Source organism: Equus caballus, chromosome 7, assembly GCF_041296265.1.
Source record: "Equus caballus isolate H_3958 breed thoroughbred chromosome 7, TB-T2T, whole genome shotgun sequence".
NCBI lineage: Eukaryota > Metazoa > Chordata > Mammalia > Perissodactyla > Equidae > Equus > Equus caballus.
Genome location: NC_091690.1, coordinates 73,848,686 through 73,867,500, shown reverse-complemented (window position 1 = coordinate 73,867,500; position 18,815 = coordinate 73,848,686). Strand labels below are relative to the sequence as shown.

The following is an 18,815-nucleotide window of genomic DNA, read 5'->3' as shown; positions in this document are numbered from 1 at the left end:
GCCCGTGTGCAGACCATCGCCCCTCTGTTCCCTGCTGCTTTCAAGACCTATCTGGAGTCCCCCATCCTGGGGTTCCAGACTCTGGGCGTGCCAGACTAGCCCCCTTCACCTCCACTCCCCACCACAACCTAGGGCCAGGCTCCTCTCTGCCCTGTCCTGAGTTAAAATCTTAACCCCACCGTTTACCAGGAGTGCAGCTTACTTAAACTCTGTAAAAATTGGAGTAATGATGTTTTTACTGGATGGTTGGGAAGATAAAGTGCAAAAGCCCCAGGGACTTTGCACTTGCTGTTTTCTATGCCTACAGTGTTCTTTGTCTTCCCCCCACACCTGACTAAAACCATAAGCTCCATGAGGGCTGAGATTTGATCTGTTTTGTTCACTGCATATTCTCAGCACCTAGCACAGTGCCTGATATAAGCACTCAGTTAATATTGGCTGGATGCAAAAGAAGTAATAGGAATAACCCAGATAATGTGAAATAACTTTGTAAACTGTTTAGAGATGTACAAATAATAATTGCTCCCTCAGACAGTGGTTCCCCACCCACATCCTCTGCCTTACTCTCTGTTAAAAGCCAATATGATAATTGCATCTACCCCAAAATGGGAACTCCTCAAGGGACAGGCATAAAGGCACCCTCCCCAGAGAATGTGTCTCCTGATGACCTACCTGGGGCAGAGGAGCCAGAATATGCTAGAGATGGCTGTGGAGGGGGAGGACCTAGTCCTGCGTCTTGCCCTCCCAGTGCAGTCCCTGGAAAAAGAACGCCTGCTGCTCGGTCAACACCAGCCGGGAGCTGCACAAGGACACCTCCCTCCTGTACAACTTTAACTGGGACCACTGCGGCAAGATGGAGCCCGCCTGCAAGCGCCACTTCATCCAGGACACCTGCCTCTATGAGTGCTCCCCCAACCTGGGGCCCTGGATCCAGCAGGTACGTGTGTCTCCCTCACCCCAGCCCAGCAGGCTGCCTTCCAGCTCAGTTAAGGCTGCACATGCCAACATCCCTGGCTGAGAGGAGCCCTCCCTCCCCACCTCCCATCCAGGTGGACCAGAGCTGGCGCAAAGAGCGTTTCCTGGACGTGCCCCTGTGCAAAGAGGACTGTGAGAGCTGGTGGGAGGCCTGCCGCACCTCCTACACTTGCAAGAGCAACTGGCAGAAGGGCTGGGACTGGACCTCAGGTGGGCATTTGGGAGTGGGGAGATGGAGGCGGGGTTTGGAAAACGGGAGGGGGGGGGCGTTTGAGGATTTGGGGTTGGGTGTGGATTTCTGGGAGTGGCCAGAAATGAGCTTTGGGCCCAGGAGCCGAATGTCTGTGCCCACACTCTCTCCCCCTGCAGGGTCTAACAAGTGTCCAGCTGAGGCCACCTGCCGCACATTTGAGTCCTACTTCCCCACGCCTGCTGCCCTGTGTGAGGAACTCTGGAGTCACTCCTACAAGGTCAGCAACTACAGCCGAGGGAGTGGCCGCTGCATCCAGATGTGGTTCGACCCAGCCCAGGGCAACCCCAACGAGGAGGTGGCGAGGTTCTATGCCATGGCTATGACTGCTGGGGCCATGTCCCATGGGATGGGGCCTCTCCTGCTCAGCCTGGCCCTGATCCTGCAACTCTGGCTCCTTGGCTGAGCCGCTCCCACTGCTGACACATGGACATCTTCCTTGCTTGTACCCAACCTGGTTGACTTTAGCTCAGCCCAGCTCACCTCTTGCAGATGAGGGGGCCTCACCATGCCCTGGTCATTCCTGATCCAAGATGGGTCCTATGGGGTTCCTCTGACAGCCTATTCTAATAGACAGATCCACGTGTGTCTTGTGTCTTGTAAATAATTCAGGAATGATTGGACTGGGGGGACATGCCTCATTGCTTCATCATTCCTGTTGAGAGGCCCAGAGGGACTGGGACTAGCTTGAAGTTCACCAGCAAGTAGGGGTTGGAAGTTGGTCCCTTAGTCTGGGGCTCTTACTTCTCCACCAGGCTTCCCCCTCATGCCAATTTCATCACTTCCCCACCACAGGGGACCAGAGGATTGGTGGAAGGAAGGTGTGCAGAGATTGGTGGATGAGTTATTGGGCTCCTGATGGGAAAGAAAGTTTCTTTCCCCTTCCTTCCCTTACTAGATGTGGGCTGGGGTTGAGATATTGGTGGGGGGATCCCAGTGATGAACACTTGCATTGTTTCCCTTTTATAAATGACAAATAATGCTGCAACGAATAATCTTGTACGTAGTACAAGAATGTTATACTTGAATTCCGGAAGACAGATTGCCGAGTCAAGGAGTATATGGATTTATAATTGTGATAGTTTCAGAGGTGGCTTCAATGCGGCCCCACCAGCAATGCGAGAGTGCGTGTTTCTTCACAGCCTGTCCACACAGGATGGCGTCATACTTTTGATTTTCTGCTAAACTGACATGTGGGAAAAAGGGCATCTCAGTGCAGTTTTCATTTGCCACGTGTCTTATCATAAGAACACAGTTTCTGAGATCTTTCCACATTAATCTATTAAGATCTAGTTCATTCTTTTTTTTTTTAAAGATTGGCACCTGAGCTAACATCTGTTGCCAATCTTTGCTTTCCTTCTTCTTCTCCCCAAAGCCCCCCCGACTATGCAGTTGTATATTCTAGTTGTGCTGTGTGGGACGCCACTTCAGCATGGCCTGATGAGCATTGTCACGTCCGTGCCCAGGATCTGAACCTGCAAAAGCTGGGCTGCCAAAGCGGAGTGTAGGAACTTAACCACTTGGCCACGAGGCCAGCCCCTGTTCATTCTTTTTAATTGTTAAGCAATATTCCAATATATGTTTATTGGATGTATATCACATTTAATACAGTCACCTAACTGATGGATACATGAGGGAGGGAGGTTCATTTATGACCTTGACATTTTTTAAAAGCTTGGGCCAGTTATTTTGTGGAATATCCCTCATTATGGGTCTCTGTTTCCTCATCATTAGATTGAGGTTATGCATTTTGATACGAATATCTCAAAGGCAATACTGCGTCCTTCTTGATGCATCATAACGGGAGGCACGTAGTGTCGGGTTTGTCCATTCCTGAGGATGTTAACTGATCTTTTGGTTAAGATTGGGTCCGCCAGGTTTCACCATTACTTTTTTCCCTTTGTAATTGATAAGGATGCTGTAGGCAGATACTTGAGAACTGTAGATATCCCATTCGTCGTCAAACTCTCACCCACGAGTTTCACTCTCTGATGGAGATTTTTATAAAGTAAAAACAAACAGCAAAAATGTCTTGTTATATGACAGCCCCTCACCAACCCTTTCATGCTTTCCCATGGTATGTGTTGGAAAAACCAAACTTCTTCAGTGCAGTGGAAGGCCCTGCCCCGCTCCCCACTTAGGTCTCCTGTCCAATCATCCCCCTCCACACCCTCATATATGAGCTCCAGTCACACTTTCACTCTAGGGCCTTTACTCCAGCAATTCCCTCTCGGTGTTCCTCGAATGTTCTTTTATCCTCTGCAGGCTGGCTCCTTGTAGCTACTGAGATTTCAATCTACAACTCCCCCCCTAAAATGACTTCTGACCACCCAACCAAAAGAAGTCATCCTGGCACTTTCTTCTCACATCCCTCCAGCGCCCTTGAACACAAATCTATCTACTGAGTTTGTTGTCTGGCTTTTCCCTAACAAAACATACACACCTGAAAACAGGGAATATGTCTATGTCATTTTGTCCCAGATCCCCGGGGCCTGGCTCAGTGTGTGACTCAGAGGAGGTGCTCAGGAAGTTAAGGAATCCATGCACTAATTTTCTCAGCCAGCAGATGCTTTCTGAGCACCCAGTCTGCTGAGCTCGGCCTGCCGACAGCAAGGGAGTTGAGCACGGTCTGGCAGGGCAGACAGACCTGAGAACCAATGACTCTTAGAACAATAAGCTGAGGCTTTGCTACAGGGAAGCACAGAGTGGGGCAGAGTTCTGGGGAAGCCCAGAGAGGTTAGGGAAGGCTTCCAGAGGAGTAATGCTTGCCAAGCAGAAAACGGCAGAAGGAATGGCATTCCGTGGAGAGGGTTTGGCAGGCAATAGAAGTGCACGCAGAATTTCTAGGGGGCTAAGATAGCAGTCAAGAGAGGAAGGGCAGAAAGAGAGGCGGGAGCAAAGCAACAATGGCTCTGCCATCCTCAGGCTGATGCCCTGAGGGCCCCTCACAGAGCTCTCCTTTCTTTGGGAAAGAAGCCAGGCTTGAAATCAGACTCTGATCTGAATCCTGGGCCTTCCTTGCTGCTGGGAACTGCAGTTTCCCCGTGAGGATGGGTGACAAGTGAGTGCATGTGGATGGGCTGGCACTCACAAAAGGCTCCAGTTTCTTCCACATCCACTCCCTGCAGCCCAGAGCCCCCGGCTGTGCAGCTCACCTTCCTGTTATCTTTGTTTGACCATGGGGCAGACTTCAGATTGGGGTCTGCAAGGATCCCAATGGCTAACCTTGCTGGTATTAAGCTTCTGGTACAGGTAGATACTCTCTTGATCAGTTCCCAGGTGGCAGCTTGACCCTGTCCCTTTCTGCTGGCCAGATGGCCCTAGCACCCAGACCCCAGATTCAGAGCAGGGCAGGATGCTCAACAAGGGCAGGGACTCCTCAGGGATCAGAACCCCACCTCCAACTCACCTCCCTGTTGCTGGTTACTACTTCTGAAGCCTCAGGGTACAGGGGCCAAACCTCCCTCCTGCAGTGGAGGGGCCATAAAACCCAGTTAATGATCAGCCCCCAGGGCAGGTGTGGAGGATAAGAGGCAGAGGCAAGTCCTATCTAGAGGAGATTCCACTTTGAGGCATTCCTAGACACCTGGTTCTTCTTCTCCAGTCAGAAGGCTGAGCTGGGCTTGGAAAGCCAGAAAGGAGGTTTGAGGGTTCCAGCGGCCCTCTACCTGCTGAGGTCTTTAGCTGGCTTAACCCTCCCAGGTTGTCACAGGAGTCAGGTAAGGCTCACTCTGAGGGAGAGGGAAACAGGGCACGAGCTGGGGGTCTCCTGGGAAATAATTTCTTTGCAGGCCCTTTAGGACCTTTCTTCTTGGCTGATGCTCCTTCGGAGATGCCTCCTCTGGCTCTGGTCCCCCTCCTGCTCCACGGGCCCAGATCTGTGGCCTTCCCCAGCATATTGGGGCCCCATCTTCCCTAAACTTCCACTGTCGTCCACAGGCTGATGGCTCTCACATCTGCATCCAATCTGAACCCTTCCCCTGGGCTTTTGCCTCTACAGCCAGCTCCCCTTGGGTTGCACATGGCACTTTGACAAAAAGGAGCTCAACATTTCCTCCTGCCCAAATCTGCCCCTCTCCCTTCCCTATCCCCACCAGTGGTACCATCATGGCCTTAGAGGGTGAAAAAAGGAAGGCTTCTGTCCTTGGCTGGCGTGGGAATGGTGGGAGGAGTCTAAATTAGACCAGACTCTTAGATGCTATAGAAAGGATACCTGGGTGGGTGGGTGAGTGAGTGGGGGGTTGGGGGGAACTGGGGCCTTGGAGCAACTGAGGCTCAGGTCATTCCAATGACTGTGATTTTGCAGCTGGAGGTGGCTGATGCCTGGGCCTGATGAGGCTGGAGGAGTTGGTGACTCTCTAAGTTGGGGACATGGGAGCTCCTTGCTCTCTACAGCTGGCAGGGAGCTCAGAAGCCTGTGCTCCAGCCTCTGCTCTGCACTTGGCTCTGTCCGGATTCTGAGTCTCATTCTCCTCACTTGTATAACAGGACAGAGGGGTTGGAAGTGGATCCGATTATTTTAAAGGATCCTGGCAACTCAGGCTGCAAGGTTATATCAGACTTGAGTTTTGAGGAGAAAACGGGCTAAGTGGGGTTCGGGGACTGGCGTCAGGCCTGTTACTATAATCCGCACCCTCTGCCCTCTCCCATGGAGGCCTGGCTGGTGCCCGCGTACAATAATTAACTGCTGAGTGGCCTTCGCCCGATCCCAGGCTCCACTCCTGGGCCACATTCCCGCTGCCTGCCTTCCTGCCGTCTCCTAGGCCACTAAACCGCAGCTGTCCCCTGGCGTAAGGGGAGGTGGACTGTAGAGCAGAGGAGAAGCCTGAGCCAGACAGAGAGCCTCCTTGCCCAGGTAGGCCACTCCCTGCTCCCTATCAGAGGCACACACCCTGTGGTACTCCCAGGGTGTGGTACAGGATTGGCTGAACGGGGAACACTGCTTTGCCTCAAGCACAGAGAATCCAGAAGTGGAGACTGAGGCCCAGAGCAGAGCAGGGGCTGCCAAAGGTGAAACTACAAGTTAGTGTCCATCCCTAACCTAGAAGCCGGCGCTCTGGCCTTTCAGCACAGCACTGAGATCTCAGTGCTTCAGGTCTGGGGCCCTGGGGCAGGGGGTGTGTGTTGAGGGTGATGGTTGTTGCTGGCAGGGGGTGTTCATAGCTGGACCAAGCTCCGAAGCTGAGACTAGGAAGGAGGGGAGGGGAGGGGCTTGCATAATGAGTAGGTCACATGGAGAGGAGCGGGCTTTGGTTCTAGAAAGCAGCCACAGCTAGAAAAACTGATCAACCAGGTGGGAGCCAGAGGACCCTGGGGAATGGCCTTCTAGCCCCCCAGTACTCCTCCAGTTGTTCTCTCCCAGCATTCCACATCAGCTGCCCCCACGAGAGCCTCAGCACAGTGAGGTGCAGGGGACAAAAGCTGAAGGAGCTCCGGACTTCAGGGTCTCAAGTCAGACTTGGGTGGTCCCTGCCGTGGGACTTGGGGCACATCCCTCAAACCATACCACCCTGATTCCTCAATCTGTGCCCAGCTGGCTATCATTTGTTGGGGTTTTCCCCCCTACATTTAATCCTCAGACATAGAAACTAAGCCTCAAGATAATATGAGTCATTTTCTCCTGTCGATGAAAATAATCACAGATGAGCGCTGCAATTGGTTCCCAGCCTAAAGAAAGATGCTTAATCTTTAAGGAGGTGCCAACGTTGGGAGGGGGAGAGAAGTTGCACCTTTATCTAAAGTGCCTTTGCTCTTGCCATAGGGAATCTCTAAAGCAGATATACAATGCATGCTCAACGGCCTCCGTCAGGCCCTTTTGGAAAGACAAGGTCAGGCCAAATTAGGTTTGAACAAAATGGCTTCCTCATGTACTCCAATATATCCTATTACTTGCCATTTTTATTTGTCACTCCCAAGGTCAGGCAGGAGGTGAAGTGTGAGGGCTGGGATCCTGGACCGGCTGATCCGGAACCCTGTTCTCTGATCTGCTAGACCGTAGCCCCAGGAGCCTGATCCGAAGAATCACCTGGCATTCCCTGAGGGTACAGATTTGTCCTGTGCTCTCGGAGCTCAGCGAGTGAGTGGGACAATGGAGGGATGACTGAGTCCTGGGATGAATGAATTAGCAGGCGAGAGAATGAATGAACACTGGAATAAACGAAGTAGCAGAATATTGGGTTGTGGAAGGGTTGGGGGCAAGGAGGAGGAGGGGAACTAGTTGGGAATTCACTTCCAGTTTTCCCTGAGCCCTGCTGGGCGGAGTCAGCCCGGAGGCCACCCAGCTCAGGCCCCATCCAGGAGGTCCAGGCAAGATGCCCGAGTTCTGCAGGCCACGGGGGCAATGTGGAGGCAGAGCAACTTTGTGAGCAGGCAGGGTGCATAAGCTTTAGGAGCCGAGCGTTTTAGGAGAGCAGGCACCTGGTGACCCGCGAGTGGGGTGAAGGACCAGCCACCTCCCAAAGCTCAAGGGTCCGAGGTCAGAGAATTGAGGTGCAATGAAGGCCAAGGGGAGGCCAGTTCTGTGGCAGGGGGCTCAGGATCCTCCCAAGGCCCCATGGGTTGTCTGGCCACCCACACCCACCCCCAGCCCCAAGCCTCTGTGCCCTGTGACATCCCCCAGGTCACAGGGTCTCTGGGAAAGGCCAAATGATGAGGCTGGAAAGGGCTGGAACCAAGGTTTTTTGTTTCTGTTTTTAACATAGGCAGCTTATCTGCAGCTCCAAAACTAAGATACTGTTGTAAGCTTTTGCACCAAATCATTTGGTGTCAAAACCCGCCCTGAAAATTAGTGCGAGGTTATTGTAGTTTTTATTCACCAGTGTCACTATTTCACCACAGAACGTGTGCTTGATCGTTGAGTGCATGTAAATTGTATTACCTTATTTTGTATTACTTTTTATAAAATCTTAAAAATTGTAAACTCTGAAACATTCGTCTCCAAGGATTTTGAACACGGGATTATGGACCCGTGGTCCGGGCTAGTTCCACATTTTGCCCAAACCCCATCCCTTAGTTGTATCACTTGATCCTCACGACCTCCTGGAGGTCAGTGTGGCCCCACCCAAGGGTTGTCTCAGAAGGTGGTGTCTGATCCCAGCCCTCCCTGAGGCCCAGACATGGACGCGTCGGGGTGGGGCGACCCTCCCTGGGCTTCCTCGAGGCCCCACCCACCTAGGGCTGTTCTTCACCTTGAGGTCCCACCTCCACATTCCTTGGTGCCACTGACCACAGCTCTTCCTCAGGGACTGCCATGGCCCTGCCCATGACAACACAGCTGCTGCTCCTTCTGGTGTGGGTGGCTGCCTTGCGGGCAGCCCTGCCCAGGACTGACCTTCTCAATGTCTGCATGGACGCCAAGCATCACAAACAAAAGCCAGGCCCGGAGGACACGCTGCACGAGCAGGTAGGCCAAGGGGTCATCTAGGGTGGGGAGGAGCTGACTTAGGAAGAGGAAAGCAGGAGATAAAAGCGTCAAACCCGTTCCATGGTAGAGGCTGCCTGAGGAGACCTTCAGTTTGCACTGATACGGGCGACTGTTAGTTTAACACATTGTGTGTACCCGGTGTTGTCAGAACCACGCCAACAGCTCAGCTTCTTGGCTGTTGGGTTTCCGTGTTACACAAATCAGGAAGCAGGCCCAGAAATCACGCTGGAGAGACCCACCCCAGGGGGTGACTTTGATTTCAGAGTTTAGACTAGAACTGACCCATCCTAGGATCTGATAGGAGAAAGTACATGGTGCCCCAGTGGTTTCTTTTCTGCCTACACCAAACAGCTCAAAAAATGACTGGATCTTACCAGTCGTGAGGCTGGGTGCAAGGCACCTTGATTCACGCATCTAGCAAACACTTCTGCTGGGGCTCTCCACCCTACTGGATGTGAGGTCTCCTGCCTATGACAATTGTCTTACCACAACCCCTTTAACATCCTGAGCCTATCTAAACACTCAAAAAATCAATTTGATACCATAACTGTAAAAAAAACAAGCAAAAGGAAAGTCATTTGTAATACGCAGTCCAATATGTAAATATTCGTTTTGACCTCATGAGCAGATAATGATCACAGTCCGGTTTGTGCTTGTTTTGAATCAGAGCCCCCAGCTGCCAGTGCAGACTGACAAATGGATACACCTTGGATACTTCCAGCAGCCTTGACTTGAACTTCTTCAGTCTACATTTTTAAAAAAGTGCACATTTTAATATTTTGCTTTTATACTCAATTCTAGGCTGTGGGTTTTCATTCCTTCAACAAGAATGTATTGAGTATTTATGGAATTAGAACTATTCTGGGGGTACAATTTATTTAACTTGGCTTCCTCACCTCCAAGTCTTTGTCACCTTCTCAATGAGGCTTAATCTGACCATTCTAGAAATCTGCAATTCTCCATCCCTTTCCCCGGCTTTATTTTTTTCCAAAGCAATTACCCTGTGAGAAGTGTTCATCGCTGTGCCTCCAGTCCCTAGAGAAGTGCCTGCTTAGAGTGAGTAGGAGCTCAATAAAGATTTGAATTATGAATGTATAAACACCATGCCTCCCCCAAAGAGGAAGCCCCAACAGCAAGTATTTCCCTGAAAGACTGACTACACTGGTGGATGAAGGACTAAAAGAGGAGAGGCTGCCTGTGGGAATATTCTGGCTGTGGCGGGCGTGGCAGTCACTCCCCGCATCTTCCCCACTCAGTGCAGTCCCTGGAAAGAGAATTCCTGCTGCTTCCTCAACACCAGCCAGGAAGCCCATAAGGACATCTCCTACCTGTATGGATTCAACTGGGACCACTGCGGCACAATGGAGGCCGTCTGCAAGCGCCACTTCATCCAGGACACCTGTCTCTACGAGTGCTCCCCCAACCTGGGGCCCTGGATCCAGCAGGTACGCGTGTCCTCCTCTGCACCCCCAACTTTACAGAGGAGCTGAGCTTCCCAGACATCTCCTCAGGCTACCTCTCCGACTCTGGGCCTGATCAGGGCTGCTGAGGATCTTGAACCTGAGCCCTGTTTCTCTATTGACATCTCCCAGGTGGACCAGAGCTGGCGCAAAGAGCGGATCCTGGATGTGCCCCTGTGCAAAGAGGACTGTCAGCGCTGGTGGGAAGATTGTCGCACCTCCTATACCTGCAAGACCAACTGGCACAAGGGCTGGAACTGGACCTCAGGTGGGGGCCGGGGCGGGAGCGGTGGGAGGGATTTGGAGGTAAAGAGGTGGGGGTGTGGAACTGGTGTATGGAGATTCGAGGTTATGGGGCTGGCAGAAGCAGAGATAGTTCCAGGCCCAGTAGCTAAAGATCTTCTGTCCTCCCTACAGGGTTTAACCAGTGCCCAGTGGAAGCTGCCTGCCACCCCTTCGATTTCTACTTCCCCACCCCTGAAGCTCTGTGTAATGAAATCTGGAGTCACTCCTACAAGGTCAGCAACTACAGCCGAGGGAGTGGCCGCTGCATCCAGATGTGGTTCGACCCAGCCCAGGGCAACCCCAATGAGGAGGTGGCGAGGTTCTATGCCGAGGCCATGAATAGGGCTGGGCTCAGTGGGGCCTGCTCTCTCCTGCTCTGCCTGGCCCTAACGCTGCTCTGGCTGCTCAGCTGAGCTCCTTTCACCTTCTGATACCTAGACATCCCTGCCTTGTCTAGCCCCACAGCTCCCAGCTATTTGGTTTCTGCTCCATGGTGGGGCCTCTGACCGACAGTTTGAATAAACCAGACACTCCAGACATGTTGTGTGAATTACTTGGGTGAGAACGGGAGTGTTGACTTTTGCTTCCCAGTTCTCTTTGACTGAGCCAGTTATACTTGATCAACACCCAGCACTGATACTTGCTATGGACTTTCCAGATGCTTAACTGTGCTTGTAACCTAGGACATATTCATAGCTCTCAATTTCATTTTTCACTACAGCTCTAATCCAGAGCCAGGCCCAGGATTTTGTCATTTGAATTGGACCCAAGCCTCCCAGGGTTGACTATTCTGCCCTGTGCTCAGCTCTCCAATAGAAGAGAGGGAAACGGGAATGCCCAGTATGTTCTGAACGGATGCCTGGGAAGAGGTGAAGGGGGCCAGCAAGAGCCGTACCCCACTAAAACCCACAAAGCACTATTTGTCAGACACTGTCCTAAATGCTTTACGGTTATCTTATATTTATGTTATGTTTATTCCTATAGGGTGTAGATACTGTTGTCTGCACTTTATATCCGTGGAAACAGGTGCATAAATTAAGCAACATAGCTAAAGCTTTCACTTGCCTAAGAGCTGGGATTCCAGCCTAGGTAGTCTGGGTCTTGAGAACAAGCTCTTTCCCCTTGCGGAGCAGGTAAATATGTGTACCTTGAAGGCATGATGGATCCCATGCCTGACCAGAGAGGCTGGGCCTCAGCTGGTCTGGCAGAGCTGGGACTGGAACCCAAACCTAGATTCCTAGAACAGGTCCCAAACTCACGATTTGACAAGATTTTAGGCAGTGTTCCCACATTGAGTATAGCGAGTTGCAGTTGCAATAAGCCAGGTGATGTTACAGTAACATCCCTAGTATCTCTCTGGCACAACTAACTTTTATTCCTGTTCAAGCTCCAGTGTTTAAACAGTAGGTTATCAGGGGGATTCTGCCTGTCACCCAGGCACCCGAGTTGATGGAGGCCCCATCTCATCACACACTTCCACGAGACAGGAATAGGGAACCTGGTGAACTCCATACAGGCTCTAAAAACTTCCACCCAACATTTATTTCATTGGCCAAATCACGGCATGACCATGACTAACTTCAAGGAGGCCAGGAAAATACAATCCTAACATGTGCCTGGAAGGAGAGGGGAATCAGAATGTTTGTCAACAGATCTGATGACTACTACAAAGACTTTGTTACGTTACGGTCAGTTTATATTTCTAGCATGGTCATGGTTGCAAATTAAATTTTTTAGTTAGATCCTGGTAAGAAGGAAAACCTTGAACCTATGCAAAGAATTCTGTCAACATGTAAGTGGAGCGATCCGCTGGCCACCATCCTAGTAGTCTTGTGAACAAGGCCAGTTGATGTATCATATCTTCTACAGAACCGGTGCCACCATTTACAAACGTGACTTGTTGACAGATATATTAGAATTACAGTGAAATTTATGATTAGTACCATCTCGATCCAACGTACCTTATCAAAGGCCTATTGTGCTGTTTCTGAATGATTTATAAACATACTTGTCTGAATCCCACTTTCTGCGGTTGTCATCCTCAAGTTCTGAGGAGTCGTTAGCTTGTGGAAAGTCCTAATAATTTTCTATATTAAGATGTCCTAGAGCAGTAATACTGGCATAAGGTTAGCCATATAGGTCAATGGAACAGAACTGAGAGTTCAGAAATGAATCCTTATATTGATACTTAGTTGATTTTTGACAAAGGTGTTAAGACAAGTCACTGGGGAAGGGATAGTCTGTTCAACAAATGAGCTGGGACACCTGATTACCCACAGGCAAAAAGATGAACTTAGACCTTCAACTCATACCATATACAAAATTAACTCAAGATGGATCACAGACTTAAATGTAGCAGCTAAAACAATAAAATTTTTAGAAGAAAACAGGCGACCATCTTCCAGACCCTGTGTTAGGCAAAGATTTCTTAGATTAAAGCTTCCATCCATCATTTATGGATGGAACACAGTCCATCACTGAAAATACTAATAAATTGGATATTATTAAAATTCAGAACTTTTGCACTTCAAATGACACCATTAAGAAAATTAAAAGACAAGTTCAGACTGGAGGACATATTTGCAAAACATATACCTGATAATAAGGATTTTATCCATAATGTACAAAGAATGCTTACAACTCAGTAATAAGAAAACATACAGGGGCTGGCCCCTTGGCCGACTGGTTAAGTTCGTGTGCTCCACTGGGTGGCCCAGGGTTTCGCTTGTTCGGATCCTGGGTGTGGACATGGCACTGCTCATCAAGCCATGCTGAGGCGGTATTCCACATAGCAGGGCCAGAAGGACCTACAACTAGAATATACAACTATGTACTGGGGGCTTTGGGGAGAAGAAGAAGAAAAGAAAAGAAAAAAATGATTGTCAACAGATGTTATCTCAGGTGCCAATGTTTAAAAAAAAAAAGAAAACATACAACCCAATCTAATAATGGGCAAAAGAAATGAACAGACATTTCATCAAAGAAGGTACACAAATGACTAATAAGTACATGAAAAGATGTTCAACATCATTAATCATAAGGAAAATGCAAATTAAAACCACAATAAGATACTATTTCATATCCACTAGAATGGCTATAATAAGACAGACAAGAACACACTTTGGCAAGGATGTGGAGAAATTGGAACCCTCATACATTGCTGATGGAAATGTGAAATGGTACTGCCCTTTGGAAAACAGTGCGGCAATTTATCAAATAGTTAATTGTAGGGGCCGCCCCAGTGGCGCAGTGGTTAAGTTTGCACGTTCCGCTTGGGCGGCCCAGGGTTCACCGGTTCAGATCCTGGGTTTGGACCTGTGCACTGCTTGTCAGGGCCATGCTATGGTAGGCATCCCACATAAAATAGAGGAAGATGGGCATGGATGTTAGCTCAGGGCCAGTTTTCCTCAGCAAAAAGAGGAGGGTTGACGGCAGATGTTAGCTCAGGGCTAATCTTCCTCAAAAAAACCCCCCAAAAACGTTAACTGTAAAACTGTCTTACAACACAGCAATTCCACTTCTAAGTATCTACTCAAGAGAAATGAAAATATACATCCATATGAAGACTCCCATGTGAATATTCATAGCAACATTATTCAAAATAGCCCCAAACTGGTAATAACCTAAATGTCCATCAACTGGTGAATGGACAGAGAAAATGTGTTGTATCCATACAATGGAATATTATTCAGCAATAAAAAGTAACACATGCCCTGTCATGGATAAACCTTAAAAACATTATGCTAAGTGAAACATTATACTAAAGTGAAAGCCCACTTGTATGAAGTCCAGAAAAAGTAAATTTATAGAGACAGAAAGTAGATTAGTGGTTGCCTGGGTCTGGATTTAGGAACAGAGATTAACTATAAATGGGCATGAGCGGGGAGGAAAATGTTCTAAGACTCATTTACGGTGAGGTTGCACCACTTGGCAAAATCATTGTAAACTTTAAGTAGGTAAATTTTATGATATGTAAAATGAATGAATGAATGATTGCCTATAGAATACTCTCCTTTGCAATTGGAGCATATAGGTAATCTGATTCTGATTTTTCTGTGTGTGTGTGTGTGTGTGTGTGTGTGTGAGGAAGATTGGCCCTGAGCCAACATCTGTGCCAATCTTCCTCTATTTTATGTGGGATGCCGCCACAGTGTGGCTTGATAAGCGGTGCTAGGTCTGCACCGGGGATCCAAACCTGCAAACCCCAGGCTGCTGAAGTAGAGCACGTGAACTCAACCATTACACCACTGGGCTGGCCCCTGTGATTCTGATTTTGTGGGGTGTGCCCATGAAGGGGCATATTCTAAGGAATTTAGCATCTGGCTCCATCAAAATCTATCATCTGAGCCAAACTTTGAGTTGGAACAACACGGCAATCAAGGAGGGAGTCTGTTTTGGGTGTAGATGTAGACAACACCAATAGAGATATTTAGGAGAGTGGCCCATTGACCAAAGACGTTTTTAGAGAGAGTGTTTGTTCCAGTTGGCACAAGTATGGTCTACTAAATTGAGGGCTAGAGACCAGAGCCAGGGGAGAGGAAAAGGGCTGCAGCATATGACTAATCAAAAAAAGAACATGAAGCACATTACCAAAAATAGCTACACAATAACCACAATCACAGCTCCTTCATCAACTTCACTCATTCCTTTAAAATTAGTTCTTATTACCTGTTCATGGCCTAGCATCTCCCTCCTTAGAAGTCCTATGCTCCAGGGCAGGAATTTTTCTGGAACTCTCAAGCCTCAGGGCTCTGACAGGTTGAATCATCTAAGTGTTAGTTATGGTGGTGATGTCAGGTCCATGAGTCTATTTTCCTGTCAGTCAATTACAGCAGAGTCTTTAGGAAAACAAAGGAGAGAAGAGGAACTCTTTGTTGACGGGACCAAATGATCTAGTAAACCTATGAATGTCCAATAGCAGAATGAAAGAGAGAAGAATTTTCACTGGGGTGTCATGGAGCAGAGGGTGAAGCTACTGGTGACTGCTGTCTTTCACCGCGTCTCAGGTAACGGCTACTTTGAGGAGAACATTCAGAACCTGGGGAAGGAGATTTTGTCTTCTCCACCAAATTATTTTTGATAATTCCCTTTGTCCTGTTTATTTGCCTGAGCTGTGTGAGTGATACGGACAGTGTATGTATTTAGAAGTCTTGAGGGACATACATTCTATTTTGTAAGATGGACACTAAAATTACTATCAATAATAAAAGGTCATTTTAAACAAAGGCATAAAATCATCTTGGAAATAAATTTGTTGACAGTCATCATTCGCACACTTGCATGTGAATGTGAGTATGCCTTTACTCATTTGGGCGCAGCCGCAATCACTGAAAATTCACAGTTACAAGCATTTACCTTGTATAAAAGTCATCTAGAAAGAATGAGCTCCTCTCTTTGCTGTGACTTCTTCCTCTGCAACGTGGGACGCGATGAACAGGGCAGCTCTTATAATGCTGATAAGCTAATTTTAAAAACATGGAGCATACCAATTATACCTAATTATTTTTAGCATCTCTCCTTGTATCCTTCTTTACTTATGAGTGCCATGCTGTGAGTGAGCAAGTTTTTTGTGTATTCTAGCAGCTGTCTGGGAAGTGTCAAGTTGATTTTGGTGTAAAAGTTGCCTTGATAGTTTTATTCTTCTGAATTTATGGCCTGATCTAGGACAAGGGAAACAGAAAAAAAGTGTTGTCAGGAAACAGCCTTAGTCTTGGTTGTGTTATCAATAAGAAAACTATATTTTATAACAATCTCGTCATTAAGAATTTTAGCTTCTCTAGAATTGAGGATTCCTATTATTTTGTGTTACAACATGACCTGAGAGCATGATATGAATCAGTACAAAGTCAAAAAACTTAGCATGCTTTTTGAGAAGTTAAAGTTCACATTTAGGCTGGGTAAGCATCTACACTCTGCTCTAATGGGAATATACACAGGAAACAAACAAACAAAAAACTTTATTTCTTCATGTTAAAGGTAGACTGTATACTCAAAGGCCATTTTTCTTATGAGCGACCAATATTGATTAAAGCTTTATACTTCTTAAAATAGAAGTAATCGAAGAAGCACTTCTGGAATGGCAGAGTAAGGACATCTGAAAACCCACTCCACAAAAGCAGTAACACTGGCAAAAATTGTCAAAATCAACTTTTCCAGAACTCTGGAAATGATAACCAAAGCTTTCAACAAATCTAAGGAGAATTTGTTCAAGGAAAATGGCTGAATCTCAGTAGGAACAGTGAGCTTTGTGGCATTTTGACTTACTTTTTCCCCCGTCCTCCTCTCCTCAGCTCCATGGTGGCCTCCCAAATCAGTAGTCTCACACCTACAGTAGCTAAGAAAACCAGCGGCCGAGCAGCCACTAGAGGGGGCAGAGTGGGTATGGAACTCCCCCCAAAGCCCTCTCCCTAGAGAATTGTCACTATGTTATCTACCTGGAAGCTCCAATTGAGAGCCCCATTCATAAGGCTAGTCTTTATTTCACCTGACACAGCGCTCACACAATGAGAAACCTTATCCCTAGGAGTTTGTCTAAACCATCAACAGCAAATTTTTGACACCCCAGCTGCCTGAGGCAGGAATACCAGTTGAGGCAAACAACAGGCTGGCCAAAAAACTTAAGAGGAATAGCAGTGAATGAGACGTCAATAGACGGCTTTGAAAATCTCTGACACATTCCTGGAGAACTAGAAATCCACTCACATTTGCAGAACTGAGAGTACACCCAGGAAGTCCCTGAGAAGGCTCTGATCGCTCATCTCTGGTGACCTTGAGCCCCTGCTCAAGCAGGAAGTGAAGGATAAGGCAGAATAACCTGCCAGAGCATTGAAAGCTTGCTTGAACCAACATACAGAGTCCCTTGGCAAAGAGTAGGAGGCTTATTGCTTCAAGGCATTTAAGGAAGTTTCTAATCACGAGCTGACCACTAAACTAACTGGGCAGAAACTTCAGTGACTACCATGACAAAGACAAGAGACTTTACAGAATTAGTCCATGAAAGTCGATAAACAAATAAACAGGGATGGCATTAAGCCCTGGTTGGGGAGATCCGATTTCCAGAGTTGCCACATTATATTATGTGAAATATCCAGTTTTCAACAAAAAATATGAGACGTGCAAAGAAACAAGAAAGTGTGGCCCATACACAGGGGAAAAAAAGCAGTCAATAGAAAGTGTCCCTGAGGAAGCCCAGATGTTGGACCTATTAGACAAAGACTTTAAATCAGCTATTATAACGCCAGCCCAGTGGTGTAGTGGTTAAGTTTGCATGCTCCACTTGGGCAGCCCGGGGTTTGCAGGTTCACATCCCGGGCACGGACCTACACATCACTCATCAAGCCACACTGCGGCTGTATCCCACATACAAAATAGAGGAGATTAGCACAGACGTTTGCTCAGGGACAATCTTCCTGACCGAAAATAAGTAAGTAAGTAAATAAATAAATCAGCTATTATAAATAAGAACTAGAGGAAACTATGTCTAAAGAACTCAAGGAAAATATGAAAATGAAACCTCACCAAAGAGAGAATATTAATAAAGAGATAGAAATTATTTTAAAAATGAAATAGAAATTTGGGGTAGAACATTACAATAATTGAAATTAAAAATTTACTAAAACTTCCTCAACTTGATAAAGAATTCTACAAAAAGAAGCAAGAGCTACCACCATACTTAATGGTGAGAAACTTGAAGCTTTCCCACTAAGATCTGGTACAAGGCAAGGATGTCCACTCACCACTCCTTTTCAACTGTATACTAGAAGTTCTAACTAATGCAATAGGACAGGAAAAGGAAACAAAAGGTATACAGATTGGAAAGAAAGAAAGAAAACTGTCTTTGTTCAGAGACAACATGTTTGTCTATAAAGAAAATCCGAAAGAATTGACCAAAAAACTCCTGGAACTAATAAGTGATTATAGCAAGGTTGAAGGATAAAGGTTAATATAAAAAAGTCAATTCCCTCCCCACATACTAGCAATAAACAAATGGAATTTGAAATTTAAAAAAATATATCATTTATAATAGCATCCAGAAAAATGAAATACTGAGGTATAAATCTAACAAACTGTGTGCAAGATCTATATAAGAAAAACAATAACATTATGATGAATGAAATCAAAGAAGAACTAAATAAGTAGAGAGCTATTTCACGTCCATGGATAGGAAAACTCTACATTGTCATGATGTCAGTTATTCCAACATGATCTAAAGATCCAATGCAGTCTCAATCAAAATCCAGCAAGCTACTTTGTAGATACTGACAAACTGATTCTAAAATTTATATGGAGAAGCAAAAGAATCAGAATAGCCAACAAACTATTGAGAAGAACAAAGTTGGAAGACTGACACTGGCTGACTCCAAGACTTAATATAAAGCTACACGAATCAAGACAGTGTGGTACGGGCAAAAGAACCGACAAA

At 47.2% G+C, this 18,815-nt stretch overlaps 2 protein-coding genes and 1 long non-coding RNA gene across 6 annotated transcripts in view; 2 read left to right on the top strand and 1 right to left on the bottom strand.

The window, feature by feature from the left end:
• Window positions 1–1,811, top strand: part of FOLR3 (folate receptor gamma) — a 4,044-nt gene extending 2,233 nt beyond the window's left edge. Inside the window, exons 3-5 of the mRNA XM_001499257.6 lie at window positions 749–937; window positions 1,050–1,185; window positions 1,345–1,811. Coding sequence (XP_001499307.1) covers window positions 749–937; window positions 1,050–1,185; window positions 1,345–1,631 — 612 coding nt within the window. The 3' untranslated portion in view covers window positions 1,632–1,811. The remainder of the gene's footprint in view (window positions 1–748; window positions 938–1,049; window positions 1,186–1,344) is intronic.
• A 2,926-nt stretch (window positions 1,812–4,737) lies between these two features.
• Window positions 4,738–10,930, top strand: FOLR1 (folate receptor alpha). 4 transcript variants are annotated; one of them, XM_070274479.1, is made up of 7 exons: window positions 4,741–4,944; window positions 5,880–6,080; window positions 7,142–7,301; window positions 8,467–8,627; window positions 9,905–10,093; window positions 10,241–10,376; window positions 10,526–10,930. In XM_070274479.1, the coding sequence occupies exons 4-7, from the start codon at window positions 8,475–8,477 to the stop codon at window positions 10,804–10,806; spliced, it is 759 nt and encodes a 252-aa protein (XP_070130580.1). In that variant the 5' UTR covers window positions 4,741–4,944; window positions 5,880–6,080; window positions 7,142–7,301; window positions 8,467–8,474; the 3' UTR covers window positions 10,807–10,930. The 4 variants fall into 4 exon arrangements, with proteins under 4 accessions (XP_005612113.1, XP_070130580.1, XP_070130582.1 ...); XM_005612056.4 differs by lacking the exon at window positions 5,880–6,080 and having other exon boundaries at window positions 4,738–4,944; XM_070274480.1 differs by lacking the exon at window positions 4,741–4,944 and having other exon boundaries at window positions 5,950–6,247.
• A 976-nt stretch (window positions 10,931–11,906) lies between these two features.
• LOC106783412 (uncharacterized) lies at window positions 11,907–16,729 on the bottom strand. The gene is made up of 4 exons (XR_011441076.1): window positions 16,658–16,729; window positions 15,749–16,053; window positions 15,062–15,231; window positions 11,907–13,233 (listed from the first exon to the last, which is right to left on the bottom strand). It is a non-coding gene; the product is annotated as an uncharacterized lncRNA (long non-coding RNA).
• Between the last annotated feature and the right edge of the window lie 2,086 nt (window positions 16,730–18,815).